Source organism: Heliangelus exortis, chromosome 13, assembly GCF_036169615.1.
Source record: "Heliangelus exortis chromosome 13, bHelExo1.hap1, whole genome shotgun sequence".
Taxonomy (NCBI): domain Eukaryota; kingdom Metazoa; phylum Chordata; class Aves; order Apodiformes; family Trochilidae; genus Heliangelus; species Heliangelus exortis.
The window spans coordinates 16,629,288-16,650,955 of NC_092434.1; the positions used below are offsets into that span (position 1 = coordinate 16,629,288).

Here is a 21,668-nt window from a genome sequence, read left to right on the forward strand (position 1 = left end):
AAATCCCTGTTCAGGTCATAGAGCTCACTGTACCGTGTCTTCATGGTTCTCCTGGGGAAACAACCACTCCAGTTCATTTCTAGCTCTGGGGACAACAGATGCCAAGTTCCTGGTTGTGATGGCTACCACTGGTACCACTGGTACCAGCTACAGGCCAACAGACTTGCCTGGGCCTGTGAGTTCTACTCATTTTACTGGGGGGGAGCTCTGTTTTTCAGTTATTTTATCTGGGAAGCCACAGAGGAGGGGACACTTTCTCCAGGGAAATGAACACTGCTCTGGATTAGCTCAGACCTCTTCACTGCTGCACCTGGCAGCAAAGAGAGGAGAACACAGCAGGAGAACAGAGTGAACAGACTGACACCTAGAATTTCCTTCTTGGTCTTCTCAGAAGTTCAGCCCACAGACAGCTTTTATTGCCTTCTTCCCTTATTGTATCTTTTCTAATTATCTCACCAGCTTGAGGTTAATTAACCCCTTGTTCCATGCTAAGCCCCTCTCTCTGCTCTTCTGCCTTCCCCAGACTCCTTTTCCACCTAAAGAACAAGACAAGGCTCAAAAGAGACCTTGGGTGGGGACCCCTCTTGGTGAGCACCAATTCTACCTCAAGAGCTGTAACTATGCCACCAATATATCACAAAAACAGGTTGGTTTTTTTTTTTTTTTCCTCTTCCCTGCCTGAAAAGCCAAACCTGGCTGTTCTAAACCCAAAGCCCAGCAGCTCACATGTCTCCCAGAAGTCGTGAATCTTCAGCCTGAACCAGGATGCTGCGGATGAGGTTGGAGTGCTCAGCCATGCCAGCAGTGAGCCTCTGATTCACAGCGTGGTGCTCATCCACCTGGCCAAGGCAAACAGTGGTGAGGAAGGGCCCCTGGCACTCTGAGAAGACAGTAATTCAACTCAGCTTTGGCCCAGTGTAATAGGAAATAACATCCCAACTTAAGCAGCACCCCTGGGACCATTCTCCTCCCCCTGGGACCATTCTTCTCCCCCTCGTGCCCTGCCTGGCAGAGTTGTGCCCTTCATGTCCCCTGGAAGGGGATGATCAGGATGTGTTAGACCTGACTGCCTGACCCAAATCCTCAGCTCAGCCTCCCAGGCAATATTTTTACATGATTTGGAACAATCAGCTGCTGGGGACCAAGGGCCTGTTCCATAGACAAGAAGAATAAGCAGAGAGTTGAGGGTGTCCCACTGTCCTTTGGGTAGAGGGATATTCCTCTCCTGTCCTGGTGAGGCCATATCTGGAATCTTGTGCCCAGTTCTGGGCCCCCCAGTTCCAGAAGGAGAGGGAACTGGTGGAGAGATCCAGCACAGAGCCCCCCAGGTGCTGAAGGGAGTGGAACATCTCCTGGGAAGGAAAGGCTGAGGGAGCTGGGGCCCTGCAGCTTGGAGAGGAGGAGACTGAGGGGTGAGCTCAGTGATGTTTATAAATATGGAAAGGGTGAGTGCCAGGAGGATGGGGCCAGGCTCTGCTCAGGGATGTCCAGTGACAGGACAAGGGGCAGTGGGGACAAACTGGAGCACAGGAGCTTCCACAGAAATATAAGGAAAAACTTTACCAGGGTGAGGGTGAGGGAGCCCTGGCCCAGGCTGCCCAGGGGGGTTGTGGAGTCTCCTTCTCTGGGGACATTCCAAACCCCCCCTGGAGGTGTCTGTGTGACTGCAGGAGGTGACCCTGCTCTGCCAGAGGGGGGGATGGACTCCAGGATCTTTCCAGGTCCCTTCCAACCCCTCACTTTCTGTGATGAGTACACAGTAAGCCATTGCTGGCTGATTTCCATGAAGTTAAAGCAATTTAGGGATCCTCTCATACCAATACCCCCCAGGACTGCTCAGCTGCCAACTCAGAAATGCCCCAGGGCTCCTCACCTTGACCAACACTTTCCTCAGCTCCTCAAAGTATGCTGGGAAATCTGCTTCCACCTGCAAGTCTTCTATGGCCAGAAAGGAGGCCATTGACTGGATAATGTCACCAGCCAGATCGATATCATCCGTGTGGATGGAAATCTGTCAGAAAGGAAACAAAGCACCTCAGTGCTCTTCCATGTCAAAATACCCCTCAGAACTGCCCTTCCTGCAGGACTGCCCCTCCAGCAGCTCCCCAGGCTCAAGGAACTTCATCCCATCAAGAAGCAGAACATGGCAGGAGCAAGCTCTTGGATAAAGAGACACTGATTTCAAGGGGCTTTTACTGAGGCTGGGGGCAGAGAGGCCTCTGTGCATATTGGACCAGTGCAAAAGCTCCAGGCAGCCTTCATGCCTCAAATTATGGCTCCCTGAAACCACCCTGTGTGGGGACAAACACCTTCCTACAACCTGTAGGCTAAGCAGGTTTTTTTCATTGATGGGCTCTGGACTTTTACCTGCCAAGAGGAAGGAGATTCCCAAGTTTCCATCCTGAAAACGTGGATACTTCCTCTGCCTGGTCACTCAGCTGTCTTTTTCACTGCCTTTTATTGGCACCACCCTTAAGTTTCACTGGAAAGGAATTGGATGGGTGTTCCCCTTGGCCCTGCAGGTACTCACATCTCCACTGGGCTTGACTTTGATGCAGAGCTGGCCAGCATTACGAAGGGAAGTGAAGCAAACCTGAAAGGGACCACTCTGAAACTCTGCATCCTCTGGTAGCAAGAAGTTCTGATTCAGCCACATAACAATCTGGAGAAAAAAAAAAAAATGAGGAGCATCAGCCAGTGGGGAAAGGCTGGAGAACCACAGGATGTCCCTGCATGTGATGAGCACCAGGGTGCTTTGTTCAGGGTACCCTGGAAATTCCCTTTACCACACTTCATCCCTGAAACTCATGTCATTAACTTATAAGAATGATGACAGTTGAATTGTTGGCTCCAAAGCTGAACATTTCTAAAAAAATAAAGTCCAACAGCCAGAGACCACAGCCCAAGGTCAGAAGAAAAGCCTAGAGAGTGGAGAAAGCTGGGAAGCAAGTCTTGGTTCTACTGCAAGAAGCTGCAGGAAAGTTTTGTTTCATCTTGGCTTTTGTGTTGAGCATTTAATGTAGTGAGGACTATGTTACAAGAGAAAGGGCTCTAATCACTGCCATCCCACAATTCAGGTCTTTTAGAACCAAAACTACAGCACTGCTGCTCATCTGCTGTGAAACTGGGCTGCCTTTTTCCTGCTCTCTGCTCATTTACAAAATTCCTCACTCATTATAGGGCTGCTGCCTCTGGCATTCCATCAGACAAAATAATATCTGCACACCTCATCATTCAGGCCATTTAGTTCCTGGAGAAACTCCTGAAGCAGGGAATGCCTCAATTGAGGCATCTTTTAAGGAAGAAATAAAGGAAAAAAAAAAAAAAAAAAAAAAAAAAATCACTGAGTCAAGTTGTAACAGAGAGGCTCCGAAGCCAGCAGGGCACTTCACAGCAGAATTTTTTCTTTGCTGTTGTAAATCTCAGGCAGTTTTGCAAACCCTCCACCTGTGCAGGACCAGAAAGGAGGCAGCAAAGCAGAAACTCACCCTCTGGGACCTCTCATTTGTGGTGTAGTTAACAAAGCTCAGGGGCTCCGTGGCTGAGTCCGGGCTGCTCAGAGCATACATGGAGAACCGGGGAAGCTGCCTTGTCAGCTCAAACACATGGAACTGGGTGCTGGGAGCAATGCAAAGGCAGAACAGACACAGTTACTGACACAACCAGGGCTTCACCAGATCCAACAGCTCACCAACGAGTTCTTTTTTAGCTGGCTGCTGGCATCAGCAGCTTCCAGCTATGTGAGCAGCTGTTTGTCCTTCCCAGGCAAAAACATTGGAACTTGTACCACATCCCAGTGTTGAACAATCCCACCCCACTGCTTACACCTCCCATAACCCTTCCAATGAAATATATTCCCAAGACACATTCACCATTTTGCTATGTGACTGGGTATTTTCTTTCCAGGATCAGTGAAGTCTTATAGAAACCAATAATCAAGACAAACTGAGAAAACAAACAGGGGAATTCAGTCCCATAAATTCTTTCTGCAGTGTCTGGCTACCTCCTGCCCAAAGAAAGAAGGCTCCTTCCTGGGGCAAGATGTGAGCAGGGAGAAAGTTGTTTTCATGCCTATGGAAGAGACATTTTATTTCTCTGGGAAAAAAGAAAAGTTCTGCCTTGAAATCAACCATATGCTGCTTTCTATTTGCCCTGAAGACAGCTGGGTTCAGGCTTACTTCATAGCTTGAAAGACACCACTGTGTCTCCAGGCTTGCTCATGTGCTTTATCCAGAGCAGCCACCACACAGGGCCTGAAGTGCAAGGTTGTTTTTAAGAAAGCATTCCAGCTCTTCTTCCAATAACACAGAGAAGTGGGACACCAGGGAATTAACAGCAGATTTCCCATGGGATGAGCAGGAAGCCACAGCATTGCCATTTCCTGGTCCCACAGTGAGTGCTGGAGACCAGGAGAGATCCCCACCACAAAACTCACCTGTTCCTGTAACCCACAAAGGCTTTGATGTGCAAATCCACAGGGACATCTTTGGGTGGAGTAAGGGGAACACGAAGACAACCAGAGAGGTTTTGGAGGCTGGGATGTACCACGTGGCTCTCTCCTTCAAATATGCCCTCAGCAAAGATCAGCACAGCACGGATGATTGTGTCTTGGCAGCAGGAGGAAAAAGCAGTTCTCTGATTAAAAGCTGTCCTTTGGCAACAAACCACCACTGCTTTCAGAGTTAAGCACACTCAACTCTTTACTCTTTACTCCTCTGAATTGTTAAATACCCCAGCACTGACACCTCTGGACCCAAGGACATCCTCAGCACACCTGGTACCAGGTGAATTTGCTGTCTCGAGGTAGTTCCAGTTTGCCACAAAGCCAGCTGGGTCCAGCTGCATTCATGCAACACTAAGGTGGCCAGAAGTTAATGTTAACCAGAGGAGTGTTGCAGGGATCACCAAGACTCATTTTGTCCAAGTTAAACGTGAATTGCCTTGGAAAAACAACACATTAACAAGAAACAAATTCCATCAAACTCCTCTCCCCTGCAGCCCATCAAACGGGCAAAGTTTGATTCAAAACTCTGTGAAAGGGAAGCAACCACAAAGGGGAAATTACAGACAATAAAGGGGAGACAGGCAAATCATCAGCTATATATAACTAAAGGTTTGCATACATTTGCATGAAATGAAGGTCAGTGGTTGCAGGTTACCACTCACCATTTGTGGTGGAAATACACAGCTCCACATGTGCAGACTGGCTGTCAGAGCCCAGATTAACTGAGAGGGAGGTGTGGAGCTGGGTGTTTGCTGGAATCAAACCTCTCTGCCCATCAGCTTCCTTCAACTGAGCATTCAGTTCAGCCTGTTGCAAAACACATGCCCTTCAGTATCAGAATGTCAAGGTTTTCATTCAAACCACCTAGAAAACATGCACACAAGTCAGCTCCTTGCAGAAGAAGGTTGCATTACAGCAGTTCCCAGACACTTCACATTGCTGTGAAGAGCAGTTGGAGCAGACATGGAGCTCCAGGCACCTCTGACACAATTTATTCAAGTGCTCTATTGTCAGTAGAGCTCAGCTCTGTACCCAGACCTTCAGTCAGAAAAGCACTTAACCTACATATTCAGTTTTAAGCACAAGTTTATACAATTCCATCCTTTTGCTATGGTATTCATTTACTCCTTATTGAAGGTCTTCATTCTGCATCTTCACCAGCAAGGCACAAGCATCCTCCCTGTATCCTGGTGGTGCTCCCCTTCACCTGATCCTCTCAAACAATTCTCTCTGACCCCAAAATTGAAAATTACACTTTGCAGTCATAAGCCAAAGAACAGGGCTGAGCAGAATCCAGCTCCTAATGTATCTGCTCTGGCAAGCCAGGAGGAGCAAGGAAGATGTTACTTATTAAAATACAAAAAGCAAGTTCTGAACTTGCACAGGGACCAAGCCAAATGCAGGAGCAGGAACCCCCAGCAGACAATCCTGGCAGGCTGCAGTTCTGACTTGTCTGGACTGCCTCACAACTGCTTCCCAGATGGAGTTATCACAAGAGATGGGCATGTTTTGGCCTGAGACATTCATAGAATCATAGAATCATGGAATTGGCTGGGTTGGAAGGGACCTCAGAGCTCACCAAGTCCAACCCTTGATCCACTCCCCCCGTGGTTCCCAGCCCATGGCACTGAGTGCCACATCCAGGCTCTTTTGAAATATCTCCAGGGATGGAGAATCCACCCCTTCCCTGGGCAGCCCATTCCAATGCCTGATCACCCTCTCCAGCAAGAAATTCTTTCTAATGTCCAACCTAAACCTCCCCTGGCACAACTTGAGACCTCTTGTGCCCTCTTGTCTTGCTGAGAGTTGCCTGGGAGCAGAGCCCAACCTCCCCCTGGCTCCAACCTCCTTTCAGGGAGTTGGAGAGAGTGATGAGGTCTCCCCTGAGCCTCCTCTTCTCCAGCCTCAACACCCCCAGCTCCCTCAGCCTCTCTTCATAGGATCTGTGCTCCAGTCCCTTCACCAGCCCAGTTGCCTCCTTTGGACCTGCTCCAGGACCTCGACATTAAGTAGTACCTTAGCATTTTCCTCATAATTCCTCAGTTCCAGCAGCAGATTTTGCTTCTTCTGACTAAGTTCTCGGATCAGATCCTGCTCAGCACTGGCATCCATCAGGTTTCCTTTCATCTCCTCCCCCCCAGGCAGGTAGCCTCGGACTGCACAGAAAGAAAACACCCAATTTCAGCAAAGCCTCTCGCAGCCTCCCCAGAACTTTTGTCTCTGTAACAAGACCCCCTTGTACCACCTTGGTAGTGGACACTAATCCTGGTCTGCAGGTGAAAACCTGAGCATTGATTTAGATGTACAATGCTTGGACTTCCCTGGTGATCAGGACAAGGGAACTGCACATTTGAAAAAACAAAAAAGGTGAATTTCCAACCTGTCTTTAAGCTGTCTTCACCTGACCAGACAAGTGTAGCACCTGGTGCTTTTGTGAGATGATTCCCACTTAAATCATTCTACCAGGGACTTAGGCAAGTTTGCAATTATGCAAAATTAATAAGATGTGTAGCTGGATTTCTAGAGCTGATCAGAGGAGTTGCTGCTGTCTGAAGATGACTCTCAGTCACTGCCTATCAGCCAGTAAATCAGATTTACCCACATTAGATTTTCTCTAAATCAAGGAATACTTCACTTCAAGGGATCAGACCTGTTTCCCAGTAGCCTGGTGGAACCCTGGGTTAGGGAAATTTCTCCAACTGTCTGTGGAGGCAGAAGAACAGATGAGGAGCCCAAGATGCTTGCTGTAAGCTTCCATTCTGCATTTTGGGGTGTGAGCTCTGACTGCAGCTGACAAGGAAAGCCAGGGACAAAAATCTTATCTGTGGAGCATATGCTGCCTATGTAAGCTCACTAAAAGGTTGCAGGGAACTTGAAAAGCATTTAACACACACATGGTTCAATGAGAGGACTCCCACCATGATTTCTGAGTAAATCACTCATTTAAAATGGAAACACACTGAAACCCAGGCCACTTCATGTGACAGAACCCTGGTGTCCATAAAACCCCAACTGCAGGGCTGCTACTATTTAATAATGCCTAAAGGCTCCAGCCTAAATGTACCCATCCCCATTGTGCCAAGGTTTGTTTGAAATGTCCCCATCAGAAGAGCAGGATCATGTTCAGGGATTTTATCCTCTGCTAGGGCAAGGTTATCTTCAGAGCTGTGTACTTGCCCTTCTCTCAGCTTGTGTAAAAGGTTTATAAGCTGAAGCCCAAGCAGAGGACACATCCCCACAGCCAGTTATTAAGACAGGCAGCAAAACACTTTATTTAACATGGGGAGGGCTTTTGTTTCAGATGGGTTGTGCCAGACCTGGCTGTCTCAGGCCACTGACGCCAGGCAGTCAGATAATGACACCAGGGCCTTTCCTGAAGCCATCCCTGTAAATCCTTCCTGAGCTCACTTAAATAATCTGTGACCATACTTGTTTCCACTCACTGTAATCAGGTCTGGCTTCTTGAATATATATGGTGGGATAAAGCCACCAGTTCTCCAGTCTCAGGGTAGACTTTTTTAGGAAACAAGGGGCTGTTAACACCTAAAATTTTGATTATAAAAACTATCAATTTTTCAAGAAAACCAAAACACACATCCCCCTAGGTCTCCAAACTCCTTCACCCAGTGTAAAGCAATCAAAGGACAATCACATATGAGCAGAAAGATCTCCTATACATTAATCTCTAATAAGAACCAGAGTCTGTGTTGAGTATAGTTATCTTCACATTATTGGCATGGGACTTCTGCTATGCAAATGAATTTTGATGTATCCCTGGATCACAATAAATCACACACTAATTATCCCTAAGAAGGTAATATTTAAACTCCTGGTAGCAGATAGCAAACTTCAGATGAAGCAAGGGGAATCTGGCACAGAAAAATCCCTACAGAACCAAAATGTTGAGCTAATCTGAGACGATGTGATGTGCCTGACATTACTGTGCACTAAATTAACACCCTGAACAGTGCTCTCACCTTCACCATCAACTGAACAGCAGATTAATTGGGTGCTCCCATCCATTCTGTAATCCCCCTCCACCACTCCTGCAACTGAGGAAGCAAAGTTGTCCTTAAAGATGACTTCTCCAGTTCGGTCACTCCGTGCATCCACCTGGAACAACACAAGAGTCCCAAGGCACAGAAAAGCCAACTCCAAAATGTGTGGCACACCATACTCTGGCTGTTCACCAAAAGCCAGCTCTGCTCACAGCAGAACTGAGGCTGAACTTGGAGAACAGCACACATGACAAAAATACCTTGAAGAAACAAATCTCTAGACAGCCACAGCTGGAAGGAACTGCTCTTCAGAGCTGCTTCCCAAAGTTACAAACAAGAGGAAGGAGAGGAGGGAACTGAAAGCTACGTGGGGAGGTTATGCAGCAGCAATGGGACTAAACCCAAAGTAACCTTAATGCAGGCTTTGCAGTCTCTCCTCTGAGCTGCAGCCCCTGTGCTGTGAATTATTTTTTTTACACTGATACCACAGCCTCTAATTATCTTTTGTTGCAGATGAATGGAGAGAGGGCTCAGTTTTGTGCAGTAAAGCACCTTTTCTAGCTGCTGAGGACTGTTTCAGACCCACAAGCAGGGTACAGACTGCCACTGGAAAAGACTAGAAAGGTTGTTTAACAGTGTTATACACCTAATCTAATCTAATCTACAGCATATCTGGGATCTAGGCTGCCAGCTTGATAGGAAGTTAATGAAATCTCCCCAGGGTAATGAGAAGGGTGAAGAAAGAAGCATCACAACAAAAAAAACCCAAAATACCTGGCAAGCTGTATCCAGGAGAGATTTGGAAATTAGAAGTTATTTCTGGCAAAGGGGAATACCAGGCACCAGTCTTGAAACTAGGACTGAGCTGCATGGAATGCCTTTACATCAAATTAATTAATGCTTGATTAATCCTGATATAATTAAGACTGAGGCTGCTCTCCTGTCATAGAGCTGCTCTGTCTTCCCCATAGTCTAAAAAGACTCAGGAAAGTCCCTGAGGGTGATTAGCTGAAGAGAGACACTGGAGGATGGAGCTGAATCATAGAATCATGGAATTGGCTGGGTTGGAAGGGACCTCAGAGCTCATCAAGTCCAACCCTTGCTCCACTCCCCCCGTGGTTCCCAGCCCATGGCACTGAGTGCCACATCCAGGCTCTTTTGAAATATCTCCAGGGATGGAGAATCCACCCCTTCCCTGGGCAGCCCATTCCAATGCCTGAGCACCCTCTCCAGCAAGAAATTCTTTCTCATGTCCAACCTAAACCTCCCCTGGCACAACTTGAGACCTCTTGTGCCCTCTTGTCTTGCTGAGAGTTGCCTGGGAAAAGAGCCCAACCCCCCCCTGGCTCCAACCTCCTTTCAGGGAGTTGGAGAGAGTGATGAGGTCTCCCCTGAGCCTCCTCTTCTCCAGCCTCAACACCCCCAGCTCCCTCAGCCCTTCCTCACAGGACTTGTGCTGGATCCCTTCCCAGCCTCCTTGCTCTTCTCTGGACCTGCTCCAGCACCTCAAGCTCCTTCCTGAGCTGAGGGGCCCAGAACTGGACACAGGACTCAAGCTGTGGCCTCCCCAGGGCTGAGCACAGGAAAAGCTGCAGGATGTGGCAGATGATCTCTGCCACCATGGAACCCCCTCAGCAATTGCCCCTGAGCCTGGCAGCACCAGCACCTTCCCTCTGCTCATGGCACAAAGCCTCACCAGCCAAACAAGGCTTAGCCAGGGCAGCTCCTCCACGTTCCATTTGGAACAGCCTTTTGAAATTTTTTGGCTAACAATTTAACAGACAATTTAACAGCCCTGCTCACACACAGCTTCAGATTTCTATCCCCTTGCTTTGCCCCTGCTCACCTTCCCATTGGACCAGCCAGTGATCAGCTCACAGACACCATCAGAGTTCAGGTCAAACGCGTGTATGCTCATGGCATGGTTTTTAGACTGAGGACAACATCAAAAGAAATAAAAAAAAAGAACCAATGAAACCTGGGTGTGTTTTTCTATATTTCACGTGCTTGACACACACAAGACACTGGGTATGAGGCTACAGGGATTACAGAAAGGAATGGAAAAATCTCTCTTAACAGCAAGTTTGGTTATCACTTTCTGTAAGGTCACACACATCTGAAATCTTAAATCTTAGCTCTTGCATGACAGCTCCAGTCCACTCAAAGGAGCTGATCTTTCTTTTAAATACATTTGCATCCAAGCAAATTATTAGAATTCTCAACAATAAAAGTGTAAAAAGCTGAATTTTGTAAGCAAAAAAAATAACCAGGTCATCAACACTGTCACAGGATGAGACCACTGAGGAAAACCAGTGGCCTCTCCCTCCTACCTCTAAAGGAATCCTTTCACTTCTTACTATTAAATAGACTGTTCTCATCTGTGTGACTCTAAGAATAATAAAACAAGCATCAGGAAAGGATCTTGCCAATACAATTTGCTGCAGCAGCAAATTGCTCCTGACCGAAAAAAAAAAAATATAAAAAAAAAGCTCAGTTCACTGACCAACAATACAGTGAACTCAAATTTCTCTGCTGCTTAAGCAACCCTACAAAGCTGAAGCATCCTGAGTTGCATGGCTGTATCAGTGGTGTTTAAGCCACCACCAATGGTCCCCAAACCACTGAAGGAACTGACACGGTATGGATTTTGCACCCATCTATAAAAACAGGCAGATTTTTAAAGAAACAAATTACATTGTTATGCTTGGCATAAATAATTCCCCTAAGGAGTGTGGGTAGGGTCAGAATGAGCCTAAATGAGTACCAAACTCCCAGCAGACTTTGAGTTTTCAGTGATATTTTAACACCAGACTAACCTTAATCCTCCAGTAGCGAGATGTCTTGTCATAAACCCCAACTGTCCCATTGGAGAGGGCATAGCCAAAGCGACTGCCATGCATGGGGCTCAGAGATGTGACAGTCTTGGGGGGTGGTGGCAGAGGAGTAAAAAAGAAGAGAGAGAGAGGAGTGAAAACTTCTGCATCTTCAAGAAACAGAGAACACTTTACCCAATGTATGATACGAACCGTGCAATGAAATCCTAAATAAGTGTCTTGTAGGAAACACTGAATACTGGAGCAGCTATTTTTAAAGATCAGTTTGTAGGATTTCCTGACACAAGCTGCACTGCCAGTGTTCAGAAAGACTTCAGCAAAGATAGGAGGGTTGCCCTCAAACTGGGTACTTTGGCCAAGTATTTCCTACCACAATTACAGGATTCCTGTGGTCAGCAGTGCTAACACATGATCATGGAAAACCTGCTCCAAACACCCAAGATTGCTCAGGAGCTGAGGATGCTGAGAAGTTCAGCCTAATAGATGGGTTGGGAAAGGGAGAAAATCTATGCCCAAGATTAGCAAGATACAAATTAATAGTTCCCACAGTTGGACTTCTCCTGGAACACAGTGAGGACACCAGGCTAAGTATTAGCAGAATAAGGAACAGCTCGAGGGAAAGACCCACGAGTCCTAACTCAGCCTGTTTCTCACTCCTTTTAAGAACCATTATCATGGTTTTTCACAGAGCACCAAGTGCTTGGAAATGCAGGTTTTTCCACACACCAAGACTGGAGATTTTAATGTCAAGAGGAACAACTACAACCACCTGTCTGGTCTGTAGAGCACAGGAGACTTCCTTAAATTAAGTCCTTGACAAGCTTCTCAACTAAACTCAGCTGATTGTGCTCCTTGATCTTTTTTTTTTTTTTAACCATAAAACAGTATTTCCAAACCCAATGCACTTCCCTCTCACAGATCCTGCCCAAAGCCTTTCCTAAAAGCTTCAAGGACTCAGTAAGAAGAGAAGAGCCCAGCACCAGTCAGGTCACAACAGTCCATGCTTTTAGTTTCACCTGAGCAAGTGAACAAGGAAAACACAAACTATTAAAGCCTTCCACAAATTTACAAAGCTGCTGCTGCCTGAATTCACCTTCCAGGAAAGAAGGGTTTAGGTGCAGCTGTGTCCTTTTAAATCAGAACAGCAGGAGCTAACAGGCCCCCTAAGACTGCAGGTGGGAATTTAAGGCAATTCTGCTGTGGATCTGGAAACAAATGCTTTAGTTTCCACTTAACTGGAAATCCCAGCATGACTCCAGAGTGGCTACTGCACAGACTGCAGGATGTATTGCAGGCCAGGTTCTAATCCCAGCTGAAGCAACAGGCTCCTTTCCTAGAGCACTGCACAGATTTGACTTTTATAGCTCTTGGTAAGTGGTTTAACAGCTAACTAAGCCCTTCAGACCCAGCCTGGGCAGCAGGGAGACCTCAGATCTTCAAGGACAAAAGTCTGTAACTTACTCTACCCTGGGTGCAGAAGGGCTAAGAAAACTCCTAAATTCAACAGGAGTATTTTACTCACTTCCAAGCAACCAAAATTTAACAGTGGGGATCTTCTCTCATTTCTTAAAGCCTAAAGAGCAACTCCCACAACCTTGCCAAACACTGTTTGGATCTGCACAGGGGCAAGTTACTGCACCATGATCATGTCCATGCATTTGAGGAAAAGTGGGGAGAAAGGGGGAGAAAGAAAGGAAGGGGGAGAAAGAAAGGAAGGGGGAGAAAGAAAGGAAGGGGGAGAAAGAAAGGAAGGGGGAGAAAGAAAGGAAGGGGGAGAAAGAAAGGAAGGGGGAGAAAGAAAGGAAGGGGGAGAAAGAAAGGAAGGGGGAGAAAGAAAGGAAGGGGGAGAAAGAAAGGAAGGGGGAGAAAGAAAGGAAGGGGGAGAAAGAAAGGAAGGGGGAGAAAGAAAGGAAGGGGGAGAAAGAAAGGAAGGGGGAGAAAGAAAGGAAGGGGGAGAAAGAAAGGAAGGGGGAGAAAGAAAGGAAGGGGGAGAAAGAAAGGAAGGGGGAGAAAGAAAGGAAGGGGGAGAAAGAAAGGAAGGGGGAGAAAGAAAGGAAGGGGGAGAAAGAAAGGAAGGGGGAGAAAGAAAGGAAGGGGGAGAAAGAAAGGAAGGGGGAGAAAGAAAGGAAGGGGGAGAAAGAAAGGAAGGGGGAGAAAGAAAGGAAGGGGGAGAAAGAAAGGAAGGGGGAGAAAGAAAGGAAGGGGGAGAAAGAAAGGAAGGGGGAGAAAGAAAGGAAGGGGGAGAAAGAAAGGAAGGGGGAGAAAGAAAGGAAGGGGGAGAAAGAAAGGAAGGGGGAGAAAGAAAGGAAGGGGGAGAAAGAAAGGAAGGGGGAGAAAGAAAGGAAGGGGGAGAAAGAAAGGAAGGGGGAGAAAGAAAAGAAAATTCTAAGGCACTGTGAGCTTCCATCATGACCCAACAGCCATAATCACTTCTAGACAGGGCCCTGACTTTCAGTCAAGCAGCAGTTACTTTTCTCAACCAGTTAAAAGGTTTATAAATAAACAAAGCAAAACACTGTGGGCATAATGAAAGACACAATTAAACTCTAACTTTGGCACAGTACCTATTCTGCTAGAACTGCAAAACAGTTAAGTAACTATTTAACTACACAATAAATTTGAACCAGAGTAACCAGAGCTTCACAGCACACAACACTTTCAGCTCCATCAGCAATTACAATAAACATGAGCTAGAAGTTATTCACCTCTGTCTCTGACATTTCTGCCACAATCTCATCTTCTTTAAACACTCGGATGTCAAAATCTTCAGAGCCAACAAGAAGCTGAAAAAAAAAAAAAAAAAAAAAAGTCTACCTTAAAAATACTCCAAATGATTGCTTGTCTCACATCTTTATCAGTAAATTGCTTGCTACAAGTTATTTTCATTTTGAAGCAGAAAAGCAAAGAATGTTTCATTTCCCCGTGTGACTATGAAGAAACAGGAGGACTGGATGTGAAGACAAATTCTGTGATTTTGCCAATTGAAGTGAAGTTCTTCACAGCACAGCTTTTTAAGAGCTTTCTTGTAGAGGTAAGAAGCTTGCAAGCTGCTACTCTGAAATATAAAAAAGTACTTATAGCCATACTCAAAAAATACCACTGAAACAGATGTCTTGCAACTGATACTCAGGCATTTAATTGGATCTCTCCTGGTGTAAAGAAAAATGAGAGGAGTTTTCCATTTAGCTAGCAATGGAGTCAAAGCCAAGAAGCAATAAAGACTCCAGACAGCCCCAGTTTTACACACCAGTACTGCCAGAGACCAGTGCTAATCCCAATTCATGGGATTTGTGCATGATTTTACCAGACCAGAGCATGGAACAGCCACAGCTTTGAGACAGGGATTGCCATAACTGGTGATATAAACCCCTCATATTTGATAAGCCACTTTTTAAAAATTATTTGAATTTCACTACAAGCCCATGCAAACAGCTGAATTCACATGTAAGGAGTTACAAACCTCAGTTTTGCCATCACCATCAAAGTCACAGAGTGCCAACGACCGAACGTTGTCTCCAGTGACCTAAAAATGAGAAAATGAGACAGTCCTCAATACTGATGATAGCTGGAGAAAGCAGAACTATTTTAGCTGGAGAAAGCAGAACTATTTTAGCTGGAGAAAGCAGAACTATTTTAGCTGGAGAAAGCAGAACTATTTTTATGCTCTCAACAGCAACAAGTGACATGGTCAGCATTCGAGCAACACTTGAGTGTACTGAATACTTGCCCAAAACACAGCTTAAGACCCAAGATTAAGGAAGATCAACAACAAAGCTAATATTTATCACATTAAAAAAAATAAAATCTAGAGGAGTTAGTGCCATTGAAAAAATCTTGCAATAATACCCAAGCATTATGCATAATCTTACTGTCCAAAAGCGGTCATTTCCTGCATAATCAAAGCCCTGCAGGGCACAGTTTCCACCAATAATAGCAAGTGGGGATGAAATATCTCCCAGCTTTCCAAGAACTATTGCATTGGCTCCATCTGAAACCTACAGGGAAACATTGAAAGAGAAACAGCAAGCAATGAGACACCAGAGTACAGAAATCAGAGGGAGCTTCTGGCATCAGCAGCAGCAAGGCAGCTGAACTCTAAATATTATATTTTTTAATATTTTGTCTTGCTAATATGTGACATCCCATATGAAAATTTGTTCTTGCACACGCAAGACATATTTATATTTTTCTTTTGAAATATTCCCCATATTCTAAAGGCAAAAGGCTTTGAATACAGTAATAAAATTAATGCAAAGAACAAGCATAACCAATTGACTAAATAACATAAAACCCGTGAGCTTTAGAACTGAAAGGAAAAGAAAATAATGAAGATACTAAGAGAAAGCAGACAGCTAAATAACTTGCCTCTCTGTAAAATAAATCTGAATTGTTATATACATCATAAGCCAACAAATTAGTCTGGGTTCCAACCAGAAGACAATCATAACCAAGCTGAGGGTTCAGCACTCCTGAAGTTAGGCAAGTGATCCCCTGATTGATGTTGAGAAGAGAAATGTCCAGATCCTGGTTACTCTGCACCAGTCGGTTTGTGCTTGTTCTCTTCCCTCGGGCATGAGGATTATGAATAAAAACCTTTAGAAACAAAGACATAAATATTATCACAAAGCATATGTGTGTATGCAAACATTAAAGACAATTGTTATGCTAACTGTGAGGAGGAAGAAGGGCGTTCACTCAGCCAAAGTGAGAACAACAGACTGGGGGTTTAGCTGACAATTTTGAGCAGTATTCTTTAATTTTAAACTAGGCTAAAAAGGGGAAATAGCAGGAAAGCCCCTGCTTTGGCCAGCAGGGTTGTGCCACCATCGTTTGGTGTTTTTGGTTTATCCTTGAAAACAGCAACCCACAAATCTTCAGCCGCAGGGGAAACCAGCAAACCAAAGGAAACAGCAACAAACAAAACAAACTTTTCCCATCTGGTAACAGTGTTCCCAAAAAAAAACCCAAACTTTCAGGACAGTTTACCTGCTCTCTATCTGTAACTTTCATCTCTTAGAGGTGAACACGGGTCATTTTAGAAGGTGGTGGTAACAAACCAATATTCAGCCACCCTAATTATGTGGGGCAGAGTCAAGGGATCACAGGATATTATGGCTGGTCACCCTCCCGGGAACAAGGCTACAAAAAAAAGCGAATAATAACGCCAGGAGCCATCCCAGGGGAACGACGTTGGTACCTACAGCAACCTCTGGGGGTTTATACTTCAGCTTATGGTTGCTGGGTTTGTTGTTTTGTTGTTACTGAGCTTGCATTTAACCCTCTTCAGTGTAAATTTCAAGCTCAACCAGAGCACACCCCGCGTTTACCGCTCCCGCAAGGCAGCCGGGCCATCCCGGACCGACACCAGTACCGGGCTGGGTCCCCCACAGCGCTGTGGTTCGCTGCCCCCATGCAGCAGAACAAGGCAAAAATCCCGATGGAAAAAAAGGACAATTTCCGTGCCGAGTCGCGTTCCTCGCTCTGAACTTTTGCGATCCCCTTGCTGAACCAGAACCCCGAGCGTGTCCCTGCGGTGCCATCGCTCCCGAGAAGGCAGCAAGGCCTCGGCCGGAGAACGCAAAGGGAGCCGGGGAAACCGGCGTGCGGGAAAACACCGCGTTCAGCTGCGAAACCAGCGCGGTACCGGGGCTGCCCGGCACGGCCGAACCGCAGAACCAGGCTGCGAGCTGCGCAAGCCCTCGGCTGAGCCGCAGGCCCAAGCCCTGGGTGCGCGGCCCGGGGGAAAGCTCCCAGGAGCCCGGCTCCCGGTAACGGCCCCGACCCTCAGCTCGCCGGGGACACGGAGCCCCCGCCCCACCCGGCCAGAGGAGGAGGAGGAGGAGGAGGAAGAGGAGGAGGAGGCAGGGGCGGGCTGCGCCGTTACCTTGCCCGCTTGTGTGGCGGCCGCCAGGCAGGGGTGCGTCCCGTCGAACCGGCCCAGCGCCACCATGCGGGGCAGGATCTTGTGGTTCAGCTTCAGCGTGAACACCGGCACCAGCATGAGGGCAACCGGAGAGCACTGGGGGTGGGACCGCAGACTGAACCGGGCCGAGCCGCGGGGCTGCTGCGGTGTGAGCGGCGGCAGCTCCTGCAGGGCCTCACGGGGAGGGGCGGGACGGGGCGGAGCGGAGGGTGCCGGGAGGCGGGAGTGGTGCGGGGGTGGTGCGGGGGTGGTGATGGGGGCGGTGATGGGGGCTGCAGCTGCGGGGGATGTTGTGGGGAGGGGGGTGCTATGGGGAGTTCTGGGGGGGCTGTGCTATGGGGAGGCAGCCGCGGGGGGTGCTGGGGGGGGGGGCAGGGGGTGCTATGGGAGGTGACGTGGGGCGGGGGGTGCTGTGGGGCAGGGATGGTGGGGGGGCGGGGGGTGCTGTGGGGCAGGGATGGTGGGGGGATCGTGGGGGGGAGGGGGTGCTATTGGTGATGTGGGGTGCTGGAGGGTGGGGGTGTGGTGGGGCAGGGGTGCTGTGGGGGTGGTGGGGGAGCGGGGGGGGCAGGGGGTGCTATGGGAGGTGATGTGGGACGGGGGGTGCTGGGGGTGTGGTGGGGCAGGGGTGCTGTGGGGGAGGTTGCTGTGGGGCAGGGGTGGTGGGGGGGAAGGGGGTGTTATTGGTGATGTGGGGTGCTGTGAGGTGGGGGCTGCAGTGGGGCAGGGGCTGCAGTGGGATAGGGGGTACTTTGAGGCAGGGGGTGCTGGGGGGGGGGCAGTTGGGGTTGGGGCAAATGGGAGTGGAAGGGGGGGGCTGAGGGAATCTCGGGGGGGCAGCGAGGGGAGCTGTGAGCAGGAGGGCAGAGGCCATCGCTCCCCCGGGCACTGCCAACTTGGTCCTGGCACCCCTGCTGTACCAGCACCCAGTTGAAGCCAAGGGGTGTTTCCTCCTTGTCCCAAGACCCCTTGCTCCAGGTCTTGACTTTAAAAAATCATGGATTATTTTTGGGTTTTAAGAACTGAGTATAAGAGGATAGGCTTCAAGAGTGCCATAAATCACACGTAATTTATGCTGGAATAGGCTGCCCAGGGAGGTGATTGAATCACCATCCCTGGATGTGATTAAGGGTTGTTTAGATGTGGTGTTGAGGGACAGAGTTTAGGGGAGAACTTTGTAGAGCAGGGATGATGGTTGGATGATCCCAAGGGTATTTTCCAACCTGAAAGATTCTATGATTCTAAATACTCCCCCCCCCAGCACTCTCAGTGCCCAAGCCCAGCACTTCCCATCCACTGCCACGTTCTGCCTCCCATCCCAGCAAGAAGTTTGCAAAAGGATGGACTGGGACAGCAGCTTTTCACTGCAGAGGCCACCGGATGAAGGCAAAGATCCTGCACTCCCAGGAGAGCTGTCAGGAATGGCCTGGTTGGCACTGACCTGTGCCTTGGCCAAGCCCTGGCTGGCAGCAGCATCCCTGCCCTGCATGTCAAGGAGGCCTCTCAAAGGCTGTGCTGGAACAGAGATCATGTGCCTTTTCCTCTTTTTGTGTTTTTTAATTGTTTTTACCAAGTTTTTCTGGCAGCTCTATCAATGCACCATTATACTTAAGGATAACAAGGCAGCACTTGCAGAGGGCATATTAAAGAGGGGTTTTTTTTTCCCCTTTGTGGATCCTTTTTGGGTGAGCGTGGGTCTGGGTGCCAGCCTGGCAGTGGGACTCCCCTGCTGGGTGCTGATTGGGATACTTGAGCCCAAAGGCACCAGCTCAAACCCAGCAAACACTGCTGTCCTCCCAGGTGAACCCCCCAGCATCTTTCTGCTGGGCTCTGCAAACCAAACTGAGCAAAAAGGGGAAGAACTGCACTCAGAGACATTTTATAGGCTGGTAAAACTGGCAGGAGATGAAAATTCCAACTTCTTGTTAAATATGTATGATCTGGGCTGTGAATATCACTTTGCATCTGTAATTATGGTATTGAGTTTGGTGTGTCTGCAACACAGTTCAATTACACCACTCCTCACAACTATCAGTTTGGATTTGCTGGCTTTGAAATTCCTAAAATCACAATTTTTCAGGTTGAAAGACCTGTCACTGACATTAATACAAGACAGCGTCCAGTCCTGAGCTCACATCACAGCCATCCAGCCTTCCCCATGTTTAAAGGGAGTAAATCCCACATAATCCTAGTGGAGTGCCCAGGTACAGCTGCAGCACAACCAGGGCTGGGCTCAGGGTGCCTGTACTCAAGGGTGAGGTTGGAGCAGAGGTCTCAGGATGAAGCAAGAGATCATCACCATCCTCCTTCCTGCATCATCCTGGAGCAAAGCCATGCCCTGAGCCTGATGCTTTCTTTTTTCTAGCTCCTGGCAGAATATAAATATATGTATATCAATCATATCTAAACAGGATGTAACATATTGGAGTTGGACTCAATACATATGGGTCTCTTTCAACTTGAGATGTTATATGATTCTATGAATATAATGTAATATAACAAATATAATAAATACAATATATGATGTTAAATGATATATAACATATTATGATATATAAATGATATATATATAAATGATATATAACATATTATCAAAATACACCTGGCCCCAGCTGCTGGTTTTCTAGCATGTGACAGCAGAACAGGTGCTGAGAATTGTCACCCAGCCAGGCTCCCTTTCTCGACAAAGACTTCAGATCTTCCCAAAAATTCCCAATGCTCTCATCTGCCTGGCAGGGGACTCTCCTACTAAGCTCAGCACCCTCACCCCAAAGAATTTCTCCCTCCCTCCCCAAGATCTCCTCTCCATCTCCCCTCTTGCAGCTGGAAACCCTTCCCCCTCGGAGGGTCCCATCCCTCCAGGCCCTTGTCCCAAGTCTCTCTCCAGCTTTCCTGGAGCCCCTTCAGGCACTGGAAGGTGCTCTAAGGCCTCCCCATTGCCACTTTCTCTTCTCCAGGCTAAACCAAGCCCAAATCTCTCAGTCTGCCACTAAACCAGAGCTTTTCCAGCCCTCCCATCACCTTGTTTTTCCTTCTCTGGTCTCATCCCAACAGCTCCCTGTGATCACAGGGATCATAGCATCTATCAATGATCTATCACATAGATCACCAGCATCTCCCCCAGTGAGATGCTAAACCCTGGCGAGCACTTAGACACTGAGCTCAGGAAAACATTGGCAAAATTACCCATCTCCAGCCCTGGAGGAAGGGATAATATGTCTGGAGGGAGCAGGAAGGGATAAGTCATTCCATTTACACGCCTGAACACTTCTTGAAAGGAAGACTGAGCCTGTCTGAGCAGCAGCAAACCAGCTCTGCTGTCTGTAGGGGCTTTTCTTCTTCTTCCCCAGCCCAGGTTTGCTTCCTGAGCTGGAGCAGTGTTTTTCCTCCTGTCCCATGCACATCCCTGGGATGGGAGATGCCTTCAGACAGGGATGGGAAGCAGCACTGGGACAGAGCTGGCACAGAGGCTGCATGAATCATTCCTGGGACAGACAACCATGATCTTTGGATCTCAGGGGCAGGGCTATGAAGACATCAAGGAAAATATCACATCCTTTTATTTCACACCTTTATACCAAAGGGGTTGGTGTTTTCTCTGCAAGCTCAGGCAAGTGTCTACTTGACAGCCCAGGGGATTACTCATCCCTCGACTCTTGGCTTCTAATTAGGAACTAAAGGGGAATAAAATAATTAAATATGCCCAAGGTAATGATACTTGGAAACTTCAGGTCACGTTTCAGCCAGGGGAGGCAGTGAACTGTTGGAGCAGGTGAGTTTGAAGTCTGTGGGAACCTGAAAGACGCAAAGGGAAGATGAAGGGGAAAAAAAAAAAAAAAAACGAAAAAAAAAAGAAAAAAAAAAAACAGAAATAAAAAAAAAAGGAAGTAAATCCCAATTGTATACTGGGAAAGCATTAGATTTGTAAGTTAAAAGTGATGCCTGGAGTTCAGGTGGTGCTTCAAGCCTGTCCATGCAGGTCCCAGCCATGATGGTCAAGCTGGGGGACACCTGGGGATCCCCTTTCCCAGGAGGGTGTGCAGGGATAGGGGACAGTCCCTAACCTACCAGTACTCTGCTCTCTCAGGTGGGGGAAAAGGTCATTTGGAGCCCTTTTACTTCCCAGACAAAGCCAGCTTGGTCCTCACCCCCTTCCTCCCCTTGAGGGGCTGCAATTCTGCCCTCATTGGACCTCGAAGTAATTCCCATTAACATTTATGAGAATTTCATGATCAAAAGAAGAATCAGCCCTTTCATCTTCCAGACATGCCTGAACACACATCACCCAGCCCCAAAACCCCATACAGTCAGGGGGGACTGCACCTTGCCTTGCACCGGGGTCCCTTGGGATGCACCCCAAAACCAGCAGGGACTTTGTAGGGCCAGGCTCACCCAACTGCAGGGCAACA

At 47.7% G+C, this 21,668-nt stretch overlaps 1 protein-coding gene and 1 long non-coding RNA gene across 3 annotated transcripts in view; one reads left to right on the forward strand and one right to left on the reverse strand.

The window, feature by feature from the left end:
- Positions 1 to 17,439, reverse strand: part of BBS2 (Bardet-Biedl syndrome 2) — a 20,393-nt gene extending 2,954 nt beyond the window's left edge. The window contains exons 1-16 of one of the 2 annotated variants that reach the window (XR_011728531.1): positions 17,221 to 17,376; positions 15,702 to 15,929; positions 15,206 to 15,331; positions 14,797 to 14,859; positions 14,042 to 14,119; positions 11,319 to 11,423; positions 10,349 to 10,435; positions 8,482 to 8,617; positions 6,521 to 6,660; positions 5,167 to 5,311; positions 4,436 to 4,607; positions 3,489 to 3,618; positions 2,531 to 2,662; positions 1,874 to 2,011; positions 727 to 880; positions 1 to 51 (exon numbers count right to left, since the gene is read on the reverse strand). The exon at positions 1 to 51 is cut by the window's left edge and continues 84 nt beyond it. Coding sequence is in view for 1 of the 2 variants with exons in the window: in XM_071757038.1 (XP_071613139.1) it covers positions 1 to 51; positions 727 to 839; positions 1,874 to 2,011; positions 2,531 to 2,662; positions 3,489 to 3,618; positions 4,436 to 4,607; positions 5,167 to 5,311; positions 6,521 to 6,660; positions 8,482 to 8,617; positions 10,349 to 10,435; positions 11,319 to 11,423; positions 14,042 to 14,119; positions 14,797 to 14,859; positions 15,206 to 15,331; positions 15,702 to 15,929; positions 17,221 to 17,337 (1,961 nt within the window). In the remaining variant the exon portion in view is untranslated. Of the gene's footprint in view, positions 52 to 726; positions 881 to 1,873; positions 2,012 to 2,530; positions 2,663 to 3,488; positions 3,619 to 4,435; positions 4,608 to 5,166; positions 5,312 to 6,520; positions 6,661 to 8,481; positions 8,618 to 10,348; positions 10,436 to 11,318; positions 11,424 to 14,041; positions 14,120 to 14,796; positions 14,860 to 15,205; positions 15,332 to 15,701; positions 15,930 to 17,220 lie in introns of both variants that reach the window. The other variant, XM_071757038.1, reaches the window with a different exon arrangement.
- A 639-nt stretch (positions 17,440 to 18,078) lies between these two features.
- LOC139801871 (uncharacterized) lies at positions 18,079 to 19,290 on the forward strand. The gene is made up of 2 exons (XR_011728372.1): positions 18,079 to 18,944; positions 19,060 to 19,290. It is a non-coding gene; the product is annotated as an uncharacterized lncRNA (long non-coding RNA).
- Positions 19,291 to 21,668: the final 2,378 nt, after the last annotated feature.